Raw genomic sequence first — 16,586 nt, 5'->3', positions numbered from 1 at the left:
TTTCTAAGCATATTAATGATGTGACTGCTGTTTCAACAAAGAGCGGGGAGCAGATTGAATTATGTGTGTTTTAGCGTACTGCAGCGCTGCAACTGTGTGCATGTGGGATGCTGATGAATAAAATCAACAAGCCCACCTTGTTTTTTGATCCTCCGAGAGAATGACATAAATTTCACTGCTAGTGCCGTTATGATGCTGTCATCATGTGGTCACCTGACCAAGCACCACTGCTAGGGGGCCATTGACATGTCAGCAGTGTCCTGTGGTATGACATGATATACTTTTTTTTTATCATTTAAACAGACCTTATACTAAGTATTGTATTACTTACTGTATTCTTAACATAAAAAAGAAACTTGTATGGCTTGTTGAGGAGAAAATTCCCACAGACTTGCATTGAAGGAAGTCTATTTTATGACCTCGTATTAAAATAGTTATTTAAAAGTCTTAAAAGTCTTAAATTTAAAGGCACAATATGTAAGTTTTCGCTGCTAGAGGTCGCATTTTCAAAACAATAACAAAGGCAAGCTTGATGGAGAGTGGAACGATGGGAGATGTCGTTTTCACCATCCCGAGATGTCCGAATCATGTTCACGGATGTAACAAATTAATTTTATTACCTTTACCTTCCAAAGTTATTCAGACAGTATAAGACTGACTTCAGTCTAGCGTGAGTTCAAGTATTCTCAAAAAACTCCCATTATAATCAGTAAAGCTCTCTATACACTGTTTGATGAATGAATCTTCTGCTTACATCATACTCACATCTGCACTTTGTTTATGATGAGAGAATTGGCGAGAGAGCAGAATTCAGTCAGTGAGCACGCACACTGAACAACAAAACTCCAGTGTTTCAGCGATGACTCATCTGAACTGTTCATAAGCTCAACAGACTTGTGTTTGTTGGTTATAATGCGCAACACCATAAAAACATGGAAAAAAGGATCATGCTGCAACATTGAGCAGATCTAAATTTAATGTTGCATTCAACACTTCTCATTTCATTTTCATTTTATTTGTGACTGCTGTAATGGATTTAGTTTAACTGTACAACAGCATTTTTGTCCATGTGTGTTGCCATAGTTTCTACAAGCAGAAACCGATAGCCCAGATATTACGTCATTGATAGGCGACAATGAACCGGGACGAGCCGTTATTTAAAATTGGAATTTCTCTGGATTTACAAATCCTTGGGAACTTTTGATAACTCACACACAACTGCATGAAAAACACTGTGCAAGTTGTTTTTGGATATATTATTACGAAAATCTTATATATTGTGCCTTTAAAAATGTCTTTAAAAGTCTTAAATATGAGCTTAAATGTCCTGCAGATACCCTGTATATAATATTTTAAATTAATTTAGATTTCACTATATTTGATGATAAGGCTATGTTTTCTTTAAAGATAGTTGTTTTTTAGTAAATGGACTGCACATGTCAAACCCATGCTGTCAGATTTCATTGAACAGTGAATAGTCTGCAAGGTCTATTAAATGTTATAAGGAATATGCTCCTCCATAAATATTGTATGTAGTTGTGTTCAAAAAGGCATTAGTTGTGTCCCAAATCACGTTTTAGGTTTGTCCTATATGGGTTTTTGTTTTTTAATTATTTTGTGTAGTGTGTTCACACTGAAAATTCCAAAAAGATCCCGAATGATGCATTTAAATAACCGAAAAAAATGAAGTGTGGAATGATGGACACTTCATGCACTCAACTGTCACAGCTTTAATAACGTACCGAAGGGGGAGGAGCTATCAGACTCTGTTTATGAATGACAAAATAACCATATATAATTCATACAAAACAGTACACAGTGCGTCATTTGGGACGCCGCTATTATTTCTACAATAAAATAAGAACAATAATATTTATATGGTTATAAAACTGTTTTAAAAATGTCTGAATGTAACTTGGCCATTGTATGTTGTCTTGTACAATATAAAAATTATAAATGAATTATATTAATTATTTAATTGTAGTTCAAATGAATATATTTAAATTACTGTTTTAAATGTAAAATATTTGTTAGTTAATCTTTTCTGTCTTTTGTAAAAAAAAAAATCTTTTTTAACAAAGTCTTTACTACCACCTTTATCAATTTAACATATCCTTGCTAAATAAAAGTATTAATAAGTCAATAATAAAATTATTGACCCCAAATTTTGAATGTTAGTGTATTGTCACAAAAAAAAAAACTATTTTAAATAAATGCTGTTCTTTTAAACTTTTTATTCATCAAGGAATTAATCCTTTTTTTGACAACTTTGTTAAAAGAGATGATGTAAAATTGTCCTGCTTCATAACAAAACAGTAAACAATGAGTAAATTGTAAAATATTAGCTACAAAATAGTAAGTGTATGTTCGGATATTTCCAGTTCTGGGCAAGATGACTAACTTGTCATATTTCAGGATGGCTCTTTTACCTCTATCCCAGGCAGCTCTTAATTTGTGCAGGAGTTCCCTTCGCAACTGAAGACCCTCACAAAAGTCTTCATTAATAAAAATATCTCTACCCTTTAACTTGGCCGAGTCAGACCTGTCCTTGCTACATTCAAATCATTTTAAATGTATCTTTGACCATGAATGAAAAAAGTTGTCCATGTTTTTCGTTGAAACACCGGCACAGACTTGTAAAGCAGAGAGCCGTGAGGAGCTGTTCCTCTAACACTAGCCTTGGTAAACCCTGGGAGATCCTCACTGAAGCATCGGCTGGCAGATGCCTGAGGGCAGGACTCGCCTCACTGTTCAGTGATCAGAGGCGTCATTCCCCCCCGGAGCACCAAACACTGCCACCTCTCTTTACTTCCCATCAGTAATATCCCTGTTCTGACACGGCCAAGATGCCAGCTACAGGAAATTCCTGATCCTGTGTCCTCGGGGCAGGAGAAAGTTAAGAGCGCACCCCTGGATTTAGGACCTCTGAGTGAGGGAGCGAGCTTCACAAAGAGCTCATCACTCAGACTCACGCGGTGAGGCAGCCTGTCTGCTTAGAGTTTTAATGATCTCAGAGACCCTAGTTATCCACAGCACAGCCCAACAGCCCTGCTGCTGAACCACCGCAAGAAACCAAGCAGATCTCTTTGTGTTCAACTTCTTTCTGGGTCTCCAGGTTGAAAGCTGAGGGAGAAGGTTGGTGGTGGTTTTGAGGTGCTGATGCCACAGGGAAGAGCCCTTGTGTCTTTGACCCTTTCTCCTGCTGTGCATATGGAAAATCCTGTGATTGATTCCAGGAAAGTATCCATCATGTTGTGCACATCATCTCTATGGCAACCTTCATCTCCAGGCGAACACTGATATTTGATTTTCAGTCTATGAAAAATAGCTGGCTACTTTTTCCTGGAAGTTGAAGCCATTGGGGACAGAGCCAGACGAGCTTTTAATTTGGACGGAGCTGACTGATGCTTCATAACTGGCTTTGAAGAGCAAATGATCCTTTGAAGCTCGTATGATTCTAGATTTTTACATTTTCTGAAGAAAATAAGGGTTTGTTTGCTTGTGTGGTTTCAGGCTGCCAAGAGGTTGTGTACAAGTAAGTGTTAAATCTTGTCAAATTACCAATGAAGTTTTACTAAAAAAAAAAAAGGCAAAAACTAAAAAAAAAAAGGCAAGACAAGGCTGTCACGATTACTCAACTAAAATCAAGTACTTTGTTTTTAAAAAATTGTGTATCAGGTAATAATACTACAAGTGACACATTCCACAGACGTCCCATGTTTCATAGAAATACATTAAAAATTACATATTTGCATCATTAGACAATTTTCTACCATCCAGCGTTTATACTGTACTGTAAAGTTGGCATTAATTAAAACTCTTTCATCAAATAAATGTATGAATACATCAATATGTTTCTAAATATGAAGTATGTTGTTCATTGGTGATTTAAAAAAACAAAACCCAGCTTTAGTTTGCATGATTTGATGTCCAAGAAATTACAGTCGCTGTAGCATTTCTGTCGACTGAGTTGATTGATTAATTGAGTTAGAGGACCTTTTGAATTAAATAGAGTTTGGTCAAGAATAAATAAGGATTAGAAGTTCATCCACATAATCATCATTACAAGTCATGCTTTAAAATGAAAATGATTTGACTAATTTGCTTGATGTTAAAGCATGTACTACCTGATGTATTTTAACATTACTGTTCAAAAGAACCATTAGAGAAAGTACTGTTTAATGCGTTATACATCAAGTTATTATATCTGCATTTTAAGACATTTTAAAGGCTATTTTTATCACTTACCACACACAAATCAGTTTACTCGATTAACCATCAAAATAAATGGCTTATAACTCGATTAATCACCAATAAAATCAATAGTGAAAGCTCTAGACAAGACAAAAATGGACATATTGATGATGATTAAATGCCTTTTATTAAAACATACTGTTGACAAAAACAAGAATTAGTTAGAACACCATGGCAAGATATGATGAAATATTGACTAAAGTTTAAGGACATTAAAATCTTTTAGAAAAGTCACAGCACACCTCTAATAAGGTCTAATGTCAGGATCTGTAAGTGTGAGTAGTAATCATCGATCATCAACAGTACAACAACAGTATCATGCTGTTGCATACAAATGCATACAGACAACAGATGTCTCACTTTAGATTGCATGTGGATTCACAGACGTGTTTCCTGCAACATAAATGTGTGGCGTTGCAGCGTGGATTCGGTCCCTGAGGTCTAATTAGAGGATGCTGTGGGAGGAGAGATGAAAAGCTGTTGTCTCTCCATACTTATGTGTGTTTTTCTGTCTGTGTGTACACATTCATGGGCATTCATTCTGGCTGCTTAGCTGTGAAAAGGTCTCAGTCGACATATTAACTATCGGCAAAAGTATGCACACATTCCTCCCCTGTCTCTTCACACGGACAGAATCGAGTATTCAATAGTGCTCATCATCAGCTTTCATTCATTAATTATTAGTCTGAGAAGAGCTCTTCGGGAACACTATGGGATGCGCAGCAGACTGTTAAAGAGCGCGATAATTAGCATTTTGAAATGTTTTGCAACAGCAGTATTTTATATATTTTGCTTTAGGGTTTGAAATCCTTTTTTTAATAATCCAAAAGCAACCTTGGCACTTGAGTCTTTCGTTTTGAGTGTTTAAAATTGATGCTTTTTCAGGTTTAATGGCAAGTGAAGCTTCTTCCTTTTTTTTTTTTCCATAAGCCACATAGGGAATGAGTCATCAAGTTTTGTCATTTACTCAGCACCATGTCTTTGCAAAACCGTTTGCTGCTATTTTATTTTATTTTTTGGCACATTAAAGCAGGCAGAATGTTCACTCTGCTCTTTGGACAGTGCCCAGGGTCTTTCAAGCTCCAAAAAGGACACCAACTTGAAAGCACCAAAAATGTAGAGTTTTTGGTGAACTGTTATTTTAATCAAAGAAATTAACCCTTGGTTGCTCCATGGGGATTGTACCTCTAAGTCATTTTTGATCAAAGTTTCAATTAGTACATCTAAATTAGGTAACATGCTCATACACAAGAGAAATCAGCATGAGTCTTATAGTTGAGAGTGCCTACTGCTGAGAATTATCACATATACTCACACAAATATCCTAAATTATGCCATTTCATCTTCTAGCTACACTACTAGATGACTATGTCTTTATAACTTGCGTTAAAGTAGTCAGACATTTAGATACTTGACTTGCATACAGTTTTCCTCATAATTTTAGAAATCTAATGCAGTGGTTGAAAATTAAGTGTGGTCCAGAACATTAAAGGTGCAGTAGGCAATTTCTGAGAAACACTGTTGATATCAGAAATCATAATTAACCGACCCCTACACAAAAGAATTGGTTTGGTGCTCACGCTGCAATAATATTATTTTCCTTTAAAAAAAAAAAAAAAGGCCTAAAAAAGTCTTAAAAATTCACATTACTGCAAAAAAAAATAAAAATAAATCCCTGCTGTAGTTGTGCGTCATCAGAGAATTGCAGAAGCAGAATCCAGTCGAACACCAAGTTTACTGAAAAATGGCTCGAGAATTTGACTTGCCCAATGGGACAAATAGCCTGACTTAAGTGACAAATAAAAAACTAGTTAAGCATCGAAACCTGAGAATGATTCATCTGATTTTATTACATTGTTTAAACAGCGATAGACTTTCATGGAGAAATCAAGTTAAATGACCGCACCTAAAGAAACTCTCAGAACAAACATACTGTATTAAAGATGGTGCTTTCAGAGCATTGCTGCTGATGGATTTCACCCATCTGCACATTGTACAGTTCCTCCAGCGGCTTTCAGAGGATTTTCAAGGCGTAAGGCCGCCACTTAACGCCATGGCAACAGACCGGAAGGTGCTGTTTTACATTCAATCTCCTCAGCTGGTGAATATTATGGGCTGTGGAGTAACGCCCAGAAGAGGCCCATTATTGCACTCTTAATGGATCCATCAGAAGTCTCTGAACAGCCCAGCATGATTTTAAAGGCTTATAGAGCCAGAGAAAGAGTATAGTATACTCCCAATCTGATTTGATTACCGCTGCCCATGTCTCCGGTCAGTTCTCCATGGAAACAAACAGCGAATGAAGTGAATGTCGATTTAAAGGGATTTGTGATGTCCCAAGAGATCCTTTTAGAAGATCCTTCCATCCGTTTCCTCACTAATGATGATTTTACTAGCATGTGAATGAATGGCATGTTTATGAAGTTAATGAGGCAGAAACATTTGTCTGATGACTGCTTAATGAAGGTGCTAGCGAGCAACGCTCTCCAAATCCGAGGTTCCTCATGGAAATGTGCATTTGTGTTTTAAATACAGACAAATTGATTTTGTAATTGTGGTTAAATGGTGACTTTTCCCCTTACTGCAGATGCATTTCTCATGCTTGATGTATCACTGCAGCTGCGTCTGGGGGCTTCTGGGTAAATGGATTATCTTTGAGTAGGGCCGGCTTCTTTTTATGTCCTCCCAGAACAGACCTGTGATGGATTAAACACAGTGAACAACTGTTGAGATGATGAGGCGCACTGTCTTCCTCCCTCTCATATTGTGCTCTCGCTTACTCTCGTTTCTCTGTGTAGTGCACTTCTGAACTTCATTTCTGCAAAGTTTTGTTTCTTCCAAAGCACAATATGAACAAAACGGTGCTCATTTTTATGATAAAGCGATAGATCGATGACTCAAAAATGACAGTTTACAGAGAACAGTGACTATACATTTCAATCTAGATGATCGGGAATAAAGAGATCACATGTTACAGATGACTTATTTTATCTAAATCTGTTAGATGTTTGACCTGTTTTGTCATCTGTCTGTAAATTCTGTCTGAAAAGTAGTCACTGATTCATATTTATGTGAAGTTATGAATTGCAGATCAGCTTAGTTTCCTCTGTTGTCTTATTTAATCTGCTTGTTTCAGGTCACGCTGTGGTTCTGGAGGAACAATCACGTGTCCAACATTAAACTCTAATGAGAGCAGTGTCAATAATCCTGACTTTTATAGCTGGTTTGGGATAATTATGGGTGTTTTATGTTTTCAGGGCTAGAGATTAATTGGTTTGTGATGAGCAGTGTTAAACTGAAAGATTTATGCTCTTAAATTGCTTTAAATTATTGAGCGCTGGCAGCATGTCAAGTGTGATTTGAGTCACTTCTCTCTGAGCTGTTAGTGTATATACCATACTAAAAGCTACAAATATATACTTCAGTAAGTTTGGGGTCATTAAGATTTTTAATGTTTTGTGCTGACCAAGGCTGCATTTATTTGATCAAAATTGCAGTAAAACAGAAATATTTTCGAATATTATTCAACTGTTTTCTATTGTAATATATGTTAAAATGTTATTTATTGCTTAATTTTCAGCCTCATTACTCCAGTCTTCAGTGTCACATGTTCCTTCAAAAAAATGATTCTGATATGTTGATTTGATGTTCATGAAACTTCTTATTATTTTTCATGATTCTTTGATAAATAGAAATTTCAAAAGAACAGCAGAAATCTTTTGTAACACTATAAATGTATTTCCTGTTATTATTGATCAATTTATTATTCATTTATGAATAAAAGTATTAATTTCTTAAAAAAAAAAAAAAGAAAATTGTATTTTTACCCCAAATTGATTAATTTAAATGGTAGTTATATATATATATATATATATATATATATATATATATATATATAGAGAGAGAGAGAGAGAGAGAGAGAGAGAGATATTTACTTAGAGTTAGATTGAGAGAGAGAGAGAATCGACATTGCTGAAAAACTAAACTGACTTGAAGCATTAACTGACCTAAAGTTTTCATACTATCCTTTTGCTGCACTGAAAGCACTGCTATTTCTTATTTTTTCCATCAGAAGCTCTGACTGTGTGGTTTAATTACAAGTTAATGAAGCCATCTTAAAATTACCAAGCCTTAAAGCTGTTACATAGAGCTGGCTAAAGCCATCGAAGCTTCAGGTCAGTCCCCGAGCCTCCTGCTGTGTGCTGCGGTGCTTTAATGCAGACTGTACAGCACTGTCTGACATCCTGCTGTTTAAAGAGCGTCCAGTGATCCAGACCAGCAGATGCAGAATGGGGATTTAAAGGACTAGATGAAATTGCTGAATCATTTTATTATATATCCTGTTCACACAGTTGCGTATGGGAACATATTATGATTAAATTAATATAGGATCCATTTGTATCTGCAATTTGTTTAGTCAACTTTCAGGAGTTTAATATCATACTAATGTTTAAAAAGTGGGTGTCAGTATAAGAATATTAAAGGGGTCATATGATGCTGCTAAAAAGAACATTATTTTGTGTATTATTTTGTGTATTTGGTGTAATGAAATGTGTTTCTGCGGTTTAAGGCTAAAAAAGCACATTATTTTCCACATACTGTACATTATTGTTTCTCCTCTATGCCCCGCCTTCTGAAACGTGTTGATTTTCACAAAGCTCATCGCTCTGAAAAGCGAGGTGTGCTGTGATTGGCCAGCTATCCAGCGAGTTGTGATTGGCCGAATGCCTCAAGCGTGTGACGGAAATGTTACGTGTCTTAACATATTGTGATGCCTTGTCCGGCCGGAGCGACGAGACATAAACATTAAAACCCATTATAAACGTGATATAAACATGATTTCTAGTTGTGTCTTCTTTTGGAAGGCAAAAACAAAGTAGTTTCGCTTTCTCAACGAAACAGTGTCACACACCGCGGCCTTGAGTGAGCAGAGGCCAGAGGTCTAGAGTGAGCCGTGGGCAGCTTGAGAACGGTGCGGCAGGCATATTCTACGAAGGAGCGTACCTTGGTCTTGCAGCAACCCCGGGCTGGACTCCGCTTCATCCACCGTGAAAGTCGATTCAGTGATTTATTTCATCAGCGACCAGCACGGATCAGCCCCAGGCATGACGAAGCGGATATCATCCTCTTTTGGAAGGCCAAACAAAGTAGTTTTGCTTTCACAGTGAAGCACACAACGTCCTGAAAAAAAATCCTGAAAAAATGGTTTCCACAAAAATATGAAGCAGCACAGCTGTTTTCAACATTGATAATGATCGGAAATGTTTCTTGAGCATAAAATCAGCATATTATACTGAGTTCTGAATGGATCATGTGTGGATAAAAGATGCTGAAAATTCAGCTTTGATCACAGCAATAAATTACATTTTATAAGATTTCTATTTTACAATAGAATGATCATAATTATATTTCACATTATTACTGATTTTACTGTATTTGGATCAGATAAATGCAGACTTCACGAGCAGAAGGGATCTTATTGACCTCAAACTTTTAAACGGTGTAAATGACCTCAAACACAAGGACTAAAAGCTACAAGCAGTCATTTTGCTGGGTTTTCTCCAGCTTCTTGTCCAGCGCTCACAGAGCAGGGAAAACTGCTGCTGTGATGATGCTTGTGTACATTTTAGACTCTTTTCAGAATATTTTTTATGAGCTGTGTGCTTAGTTGACACAAAATCTCTCTTTGAACCATTTTTCAGTTCAAGCTGCGATCCCAACAGAAGGTTTTCTTTTTCCCATGTAATTGATGGGCCACAGTACTTAAATGTGTGCGGTCTATGTTTGCGAATGCTACAGTAAACAAGCTTCATGATGTCTGAAACGATCTTCTGAATGAAACATTCACGCCTCATTCACCCGTTAGGCTGACCTCATCCTCGCACTGATACTTGAAGATGCATCAGGACAAAATGTGACACTTATTGACTAGCGTGGTCCACTACATGCATGTGCGACCATCAATTACCCCCTCCATCTTCAGTCAATACTGCCCATCATGGTGCTTAACACACGGCCGTATGAGAACAGAGCCTTGTGGGTTCAATCGAATACACATCACTAAACCTCCAGGGTTGATCGAATGCCTCTTTTGTGGCTTTAAAAGAATAGTTCAGCCAAAAAAAATAAAAATACACTCCTGTCATCTTTTACTCACCAGTTCTTCCTATTTTGATTAAAATACACTCCTGTCATCTTTTACTCACCTTTATGATTTGAAACCGTTTTAATTTTTCGTCTCTTTAATGGTGGTGTTGTGCTTTTGTTCTTTTTGTGTATTTTCCATATTTCTTTTTCTCTCTGTCTTATGCTTTCTGTTTTGTCTTTCTCTCCTCGTCACTGCACTTTTTCTCTAGATCTTTCTTTTGGCTATGAGGGCCTGTTTAAATCTTCCAGGTGCATTCAGAGGGAACAAACTCTGAGCCAGCCGAGTTTCTGCAGTCACATCCTCCTCCCACAAGCCCATTCTCTCATTCTCGCAGCCTTTGTGCTTATGCAATCTGTTTCTTGTAGACAGTGGGAGACTGAGGAACTGAGACAGAACATAAGAAACAGGGATATTCCTTCCTTTGTTCTGTTATGCCGCTGTGTCATTAGCGACGAGTCTATTGCGGCCCTCCATGCGTCCCGCTGGTTTTCCAGCTTGACAGCACTATTCCCAGTGGAGAAGGTGGTCTTTGTTGAGGCGTCTCAAGCATGCATTTTATTTTCAGGTGTGAGGTGTTGTTGAGTCAGCAGGGTCACAGACATCTGTCGCTGGGTGAGTGTTGAGCCGATGTCTGAAACCTCTCCAGACAAATCAGAAGCACAGCATTTCTTTGTAGTCTGAAGATGCGGTTTCATGCAAACTTTTGGTTTTACTTTTGGTCAGCGTTCAGGTGTAATTTTTGTGCAGTTGTCAGCAGAAACATTGACTTGTCTTTCTCCAAATGCTGTTACGGGGTCGTGATCCCATTATTGCACAAAAATACCATCTTTGGCTCTTTATGTTCAAGCATTTCTGTAGTTCAAATTAGCAATTAGGGGTGTGCGATATCATGATTTTTGATCGTGGACATTTAAAATGTCTCCATGATCTGCTTTTGAAGAAATATCGTAGTATCGTGCTCTAAGTGCTCATTCTATCATTTGCAGTTCTGGTGTGTCCGTCTCAGTCTACTGAACAACGCTACATACATTCACATCAAATGTTAACTCAGCAGTAGAGTTACACACATGGGACACTGCACTTATTCACAATCAACAAAAGTACATTATTTGCATGTGCTTTAAAGGCTTGCCGGTTAAACATTTCATTCGTGTGCTGTTCTGACGTGCACTTTTTATGTGTGCACCTGAAAATATACCACAGACAACATTCTCCTAACATTATGACTTTGAGAACCATTGAAGGGTTCCAGACTAACATTTGAGGACACCAGCACCAGTGCCATTATATTGTGAAGGTGGCACCAACACCTGAGAGTGAAGCACTGCGAAGTTTGCTCAATTTTGCGATAAATTCAGTGATGGCAAAATCCTGGAGGGACTGTATATAGCTAATCTTGCCCTTCATGACAACTGTGAGGGGGGTGATTTTTTTTTATAACTCATCTGTTTAAATTATATTAAGCCTTAAACTTCTGCATAATTAAGGGCGTGGCCACTTGAGTGACAGGTGGATTGTCACTGCCGTCAATCTTGGTGGGCGTGGTTTCAGCAACCAGCTTCACCCATGTCCCACCTCTTTGCCCATTTTCGAGTAGCCAGGAGTGACGTGCGGTGACCCGCTTCCAAGATGGGGTTGTCCGGCCTCGCCCACTTTTGCCTTCAAAAATGATCTTCAGAAACCTACTGGTGACATCACGGACACTACGTCCATGTTTTTATACAGTCATCTAATTTAATTTGTGTTGTCTTCACAGTGTTTCACATTATTTGTCAGACTTGAGATATGAAGCAGCTAAAGTCATTTTTATGTAAATCTGTTATTATAATTTTGTTTTTTGTTTTTTTGTATTTAATGGATATGTTGTTGTTGGCTAATTTTCACTTTCATAATAGTTTTAGTTAATGATAATGATGATAACTTTGACAATGAGCTCCCATATGCATATCTGTACTTCATCTTCTGACTTATATCTGATTTCAGATTTAACCACATCTTTATCACATAATCACATAAAGAAAGGGGAATAACAGCAGTCTGAATAACAGCGCTGTGCTTTGGTCTGTGGTTTGACTGAAGACTTAAACTAACGTCTGCGGTTTGTGTGCACAGTGAAAGAGCTTCCAGAACTTTGAGACAAACTTCCTGTTTGTATTTCTTCTAATTATCCTAGGTACATGGACACAGACAGAAATGATGTGAACACAACACAGAGCCTCATTCAGTCCATAAATTTCAAACACATGGGTCTGCTCCATTGTCAGGTTGACTTTCTTTCCTAATGTTTTCCATTTTCTGTCCTTCCTTTGCTTTTATCTTTTATTCATGTGGTCGGGCTGGTTCTTTATCAGCAGGTGGTAGTGGATTCATCATTACACTAAATGTGACACACACATACTCTTCAGTGATCAAAGCAGCTGTCTGTACTATCAGCACATCTAATGACAGCCGGCGCTTATTTAGTTCTGCCAGAGCATTATTATATCTGACTTCTTCAAAACTTGCTTACAAGGTAGTTGTGTGTATGGCAGTGTCAGCTTGATTGGCTGTCATGCATGTAATGCTGATGTTCTAAACATGTTACTGCAGGGTGTGTTAAGGGAATAGCTCACCCGCAAATGACCTGTATTCATTTCTTTCCACCACGAAAGTGCCATAAATGTAACATAAATGTGTCTCTATGATTTCTGCTTTCATTCCAAGTCTTCTGAAATCAAGTCATAGCTTTGTATGATGCACATACAGAAGTCTAAAGCGAAAGAGCTACAGTGGAAGATTTTTAACAAATAAGGACTTATATTTCAGTCTGTTCATCCTTTAAGACTTTTAATAAAGCACACAAATCATATGAACCACATTTAATGGAGCTTGATCACTGTATGACCATTGTATGAAAAAAAATTTAGTGTTAATATTATGATGGCTAATAGTTAATTGAACACTTAATGCTTCTCACTCCAAAGAACATGAGATTTGTTCTTTTATTGCTTTTAAGCAGCCATACTTACACACCAGTTTGTGCCGAGAGAGTGCCGTCGAAGTTAGGGTGGCATTTTTTTGTTTTATTTTGTTTTGTGGTGCTTCAGGGTCCTGGCATCGATCCTCTCCACTGGTGCCTGTCAGATGCAGGTGGAGATTGTGACATGCAAACCATGACAGAGTGCTGCAACCAATCACTGTCAACAACACTCAACACTGCCATATGTAACCCTGGCAACCAGACCACTTTGAACCAATGAGCTTTTCTCTCCTTACTTCTTTGACTAACGAGCATCACTGACCGACACCTCTGTGTTTCTATCTTTAGGGGCCACAAAAGGAAACTGGAGGAGGCCAGAGAAGATAACGCTGATAATGATGATGATGATGGCGGCTCCAGTAAAGACTCCAATGAGGACGAGGAGGGCAGCAGCTCGGAGGCTGATGAGATGGCTGCTGCGCTGGAGGCGGAGCTAAATGATTTCATGTGATCTGATTGGACGACGATGCATATGAACTATTCTGTGTTCTCATACCTGAGACAAAACATACTTTTGCGTCGCTGTTATACAGCGCAAGTAAGTGTGTGTGCGCGTGTGTGTGTGAATAAAACGAATGGGTTTACCAAGTAGATAGATGTACAGATAGAGTTTTAGTTGGACAAGTCCAACACAAAGTCATTTTATTGTGAATTTACTTACAGTATGTAGAGGTGTGGGAAGTAGAGCTTCTGTGTCTGATGTTTTACTTGGTTTCTGTTCCAAAATTAATTTTTATATAAATTAAATATTTCAACTAACTGGTAATGAATGCCAAAGAGTCTGAAGCGGGTCTGCAGCTGAGAGATGTTTGGAAAGGTTCCTCACCAGCAGTCAAACTCAGATGTCCGAATGTGTCCAGTGTCGTCTCTTTGGTTTTGTGCATTGTTTCGTGGCTGACACTGTGCTGCACCAATCCCAGAATACCAGCACCTTTAGACGCGCCCACAGCCACTATTACCAAAAAACTCACATCTGCTACACAACCTGAAGAACTGCTGAGAACATGAAATGCAAAATCAGTTGATCGGTAATAAGCTTGCAACAAAACATCTTAATTACACCATTATGGTTCGCGACTGGTTTGTTACGATTGGTTGCATATTAAAGGAATAGTTCACAAAAATGGCTTGTATAGTTCTGTCATCATTTACTCACCCTTGTGTCGTTACAAAACAAGAAACACAAAATGAGATATTAGGCAGAATGTCTGAGCTGGCCTCAGTCCAAAAATTAGCTCCTTAGGTATCCTGAAGCCATGTGATAGCTTTATGTGAGGAAAACATAAAAGGTCTACTTAAAATTTAGGACTTTTGACACAAGTCACAAATGGATATCAATGCACCATTTTAATAGTCCATATGGCTTTTCAGAGCTTGGTTGACTGAAAAATGATCTATTTGTTCCTCTCATAAAGAAAACGTATTACTTCAGAGCACAAGGAATGGCACACATGACTCGCATACAGTAGGTCACTTTTAATGATGACTTTCTTGTTCTTGGGGTTTGACATCATAAATCCAACTTTCTTTGCAGACATTCTGCACCTTTATACATTTCTTACAAAAGAAAGGAGACACTTTGGAACAGCATGAGCGAGAGTAAATGATGACAGACTTGTCATGTTTGAGTGAACTGTTCCTGTAACTACCTACAGATTGATACTTCTGATCTTAATGCTCCTAAGATGACATTGAAATGCCACTTTTTACTCTGTGATGTCAGCGTACAGATATCTTCATTTGGCTTCAGGTGCTGATAGTGAAGACTGTGGCAGCGTTAAACCGGGTGTTTGGTTGGCTCTCGTGCCACCCTGAACCATCACTGTACACACTGATCAGATCTGGACCTGTAGGCATCAAGACTACCCGACTAAGACCAGTTTCATGAATTCACTGGATCTAGCTGGGTTTCTTCTGCCGAGCTGCTTGAACGATGAGACGTCCAGATCTAACTCAGTTTCAAATGTTTCTCAGAGGTTTGTGCACCTCATCTCTCTGTGTTGTTTTTGACGGATTTGGGGTTTTTTCACTTTCATTGTGGTGTTATTTTCAACCATGTAAAGTATTTGTACAATCTATTTCGTACTTGACAAAGAAAATGCTTTTCATTTAATAAAGATTTGTTTTATAAACCAATGTTTATTTTTTTTTGGGGGGGGTGACAAAGAAAATGCTTTTCATTTAATAAAGATTTGTTTTATTCATTCATCTTAATTTGGAAATCACTACAGATCCCACAGCTACTGTACTGAATGTCTTGAGGTTGTGCTTATATCTATTATCATGATACCGTTTATTTTTTATTTGTTTTATGTGTAATGAATATTAGTTGTATTGTGGACAGTTTTGAATATAATTAAAAACTATGAATATTAGTTGTATTGTGGACAGTTTTGAATATGAGTGCTAGATAAGGCCTACCGTAGCTGCTTCAGTAGTTATTTGAACTGTGTTGATTGTGGACAGTTTTGAATATAATTAAAAATTTAAGGAATTATAACTACTTATGCAATAATGTACAGTGGCCCCAAAATTATTTGGACACTTAAGTCACACTTAAAAATTTCTGAATTACTTTGAACTTTTATTGTTCTTGAAAGAAATTGCATTATATATAAAAATATGCACATCATGCCAATTGGTATATATTTTAAAGAAGCATAATACACTTTTCAAGCAAATCATGAAATAAAAATAAAAATCATGGTGCGAGAGAACTTAATTTACTTGGTAAATCTGCACTTTCACCCGTTCAGATTCACAGGCTTTAACGTGATGTTCTGGTTGTTTGGCTGTGAAATGGGCTTTGTTTGGCTCTCAGAGATGTGGTGAGTATACATGAGCCCTTTCTCTTGCTGTTTTCTGCTCTCTCCTTGTCTGTTCTCAGGGCTGTGCGGTGGGAAAGGTCAGCACAGTCCAGCAGAAACAGCTGCTTTATGTTTTGACTGACAGCTGTATCAATGGAGCTCTGTGAATTGCTTCTTCTATTCACTGATTTTCTGCCATGTAAGTTTGCTGGTTTCCACTGGGGAAATACTATGAATGAAGCTCAAAAAGCCAATAAATAGGTTCTTTTCCCTCTCTGTGTGTGTGTGTGTGTATTGTTGATCATGTACACTGGCAGTGTAGCAATTCCCTTAGGGAACAGAAATGATTAAGACCAGG

The 16,586-nt window shown here is 37.7% G+C and overlaps 1 protein-coding gene across 1 annotated transcript in view; it reads left to right on the top strand.

Moving 5' to 3' along the window:
• Nucleotides 1–15,553, top strand: part of LOC109061757 (RNA polymerase II subunit A C-terminal domain phosphatase-like) — a 94,812-nt gene extending 79,259 nt beyond the window's left edge. Inside the window, exon 13 of the mRNA XM_042777189.1 lies at nt 13,710–15,553. Within this exon, the coding sequence (XP_042633123.1) occupies nt 13,710–13,872 (163 nt within the window). The 3' untranslated portion in view covers nt 13,873–15,553. The remainder of the gene's footprint in view (nt 1–13,709) is intronic.
• The last annotated feature ends 1,033 nt before the right edge of the window (nt 15,554–16,586 follow it).

This window comes from Cyprinus carpio, chromosome A19 (assembly GCF_018340385.1).
Source record: "Cyprinus carpio isolate SPL01 chromosome A19, ASM1834038v1, whole genome shotgun sequence".
Classification (NCBI taxonomy): domain Eukaryota; kingdom Metazoa; phylum Chordata; class Actinopteri; order Cypriniformes; family Cyprinidae; genus Cyprinus; species Cyprinus carpio.
Note: the sequence above shows the minus strand (reverse complement) of the source record. Positions and strands in the feature narration are given on the sequence as shown.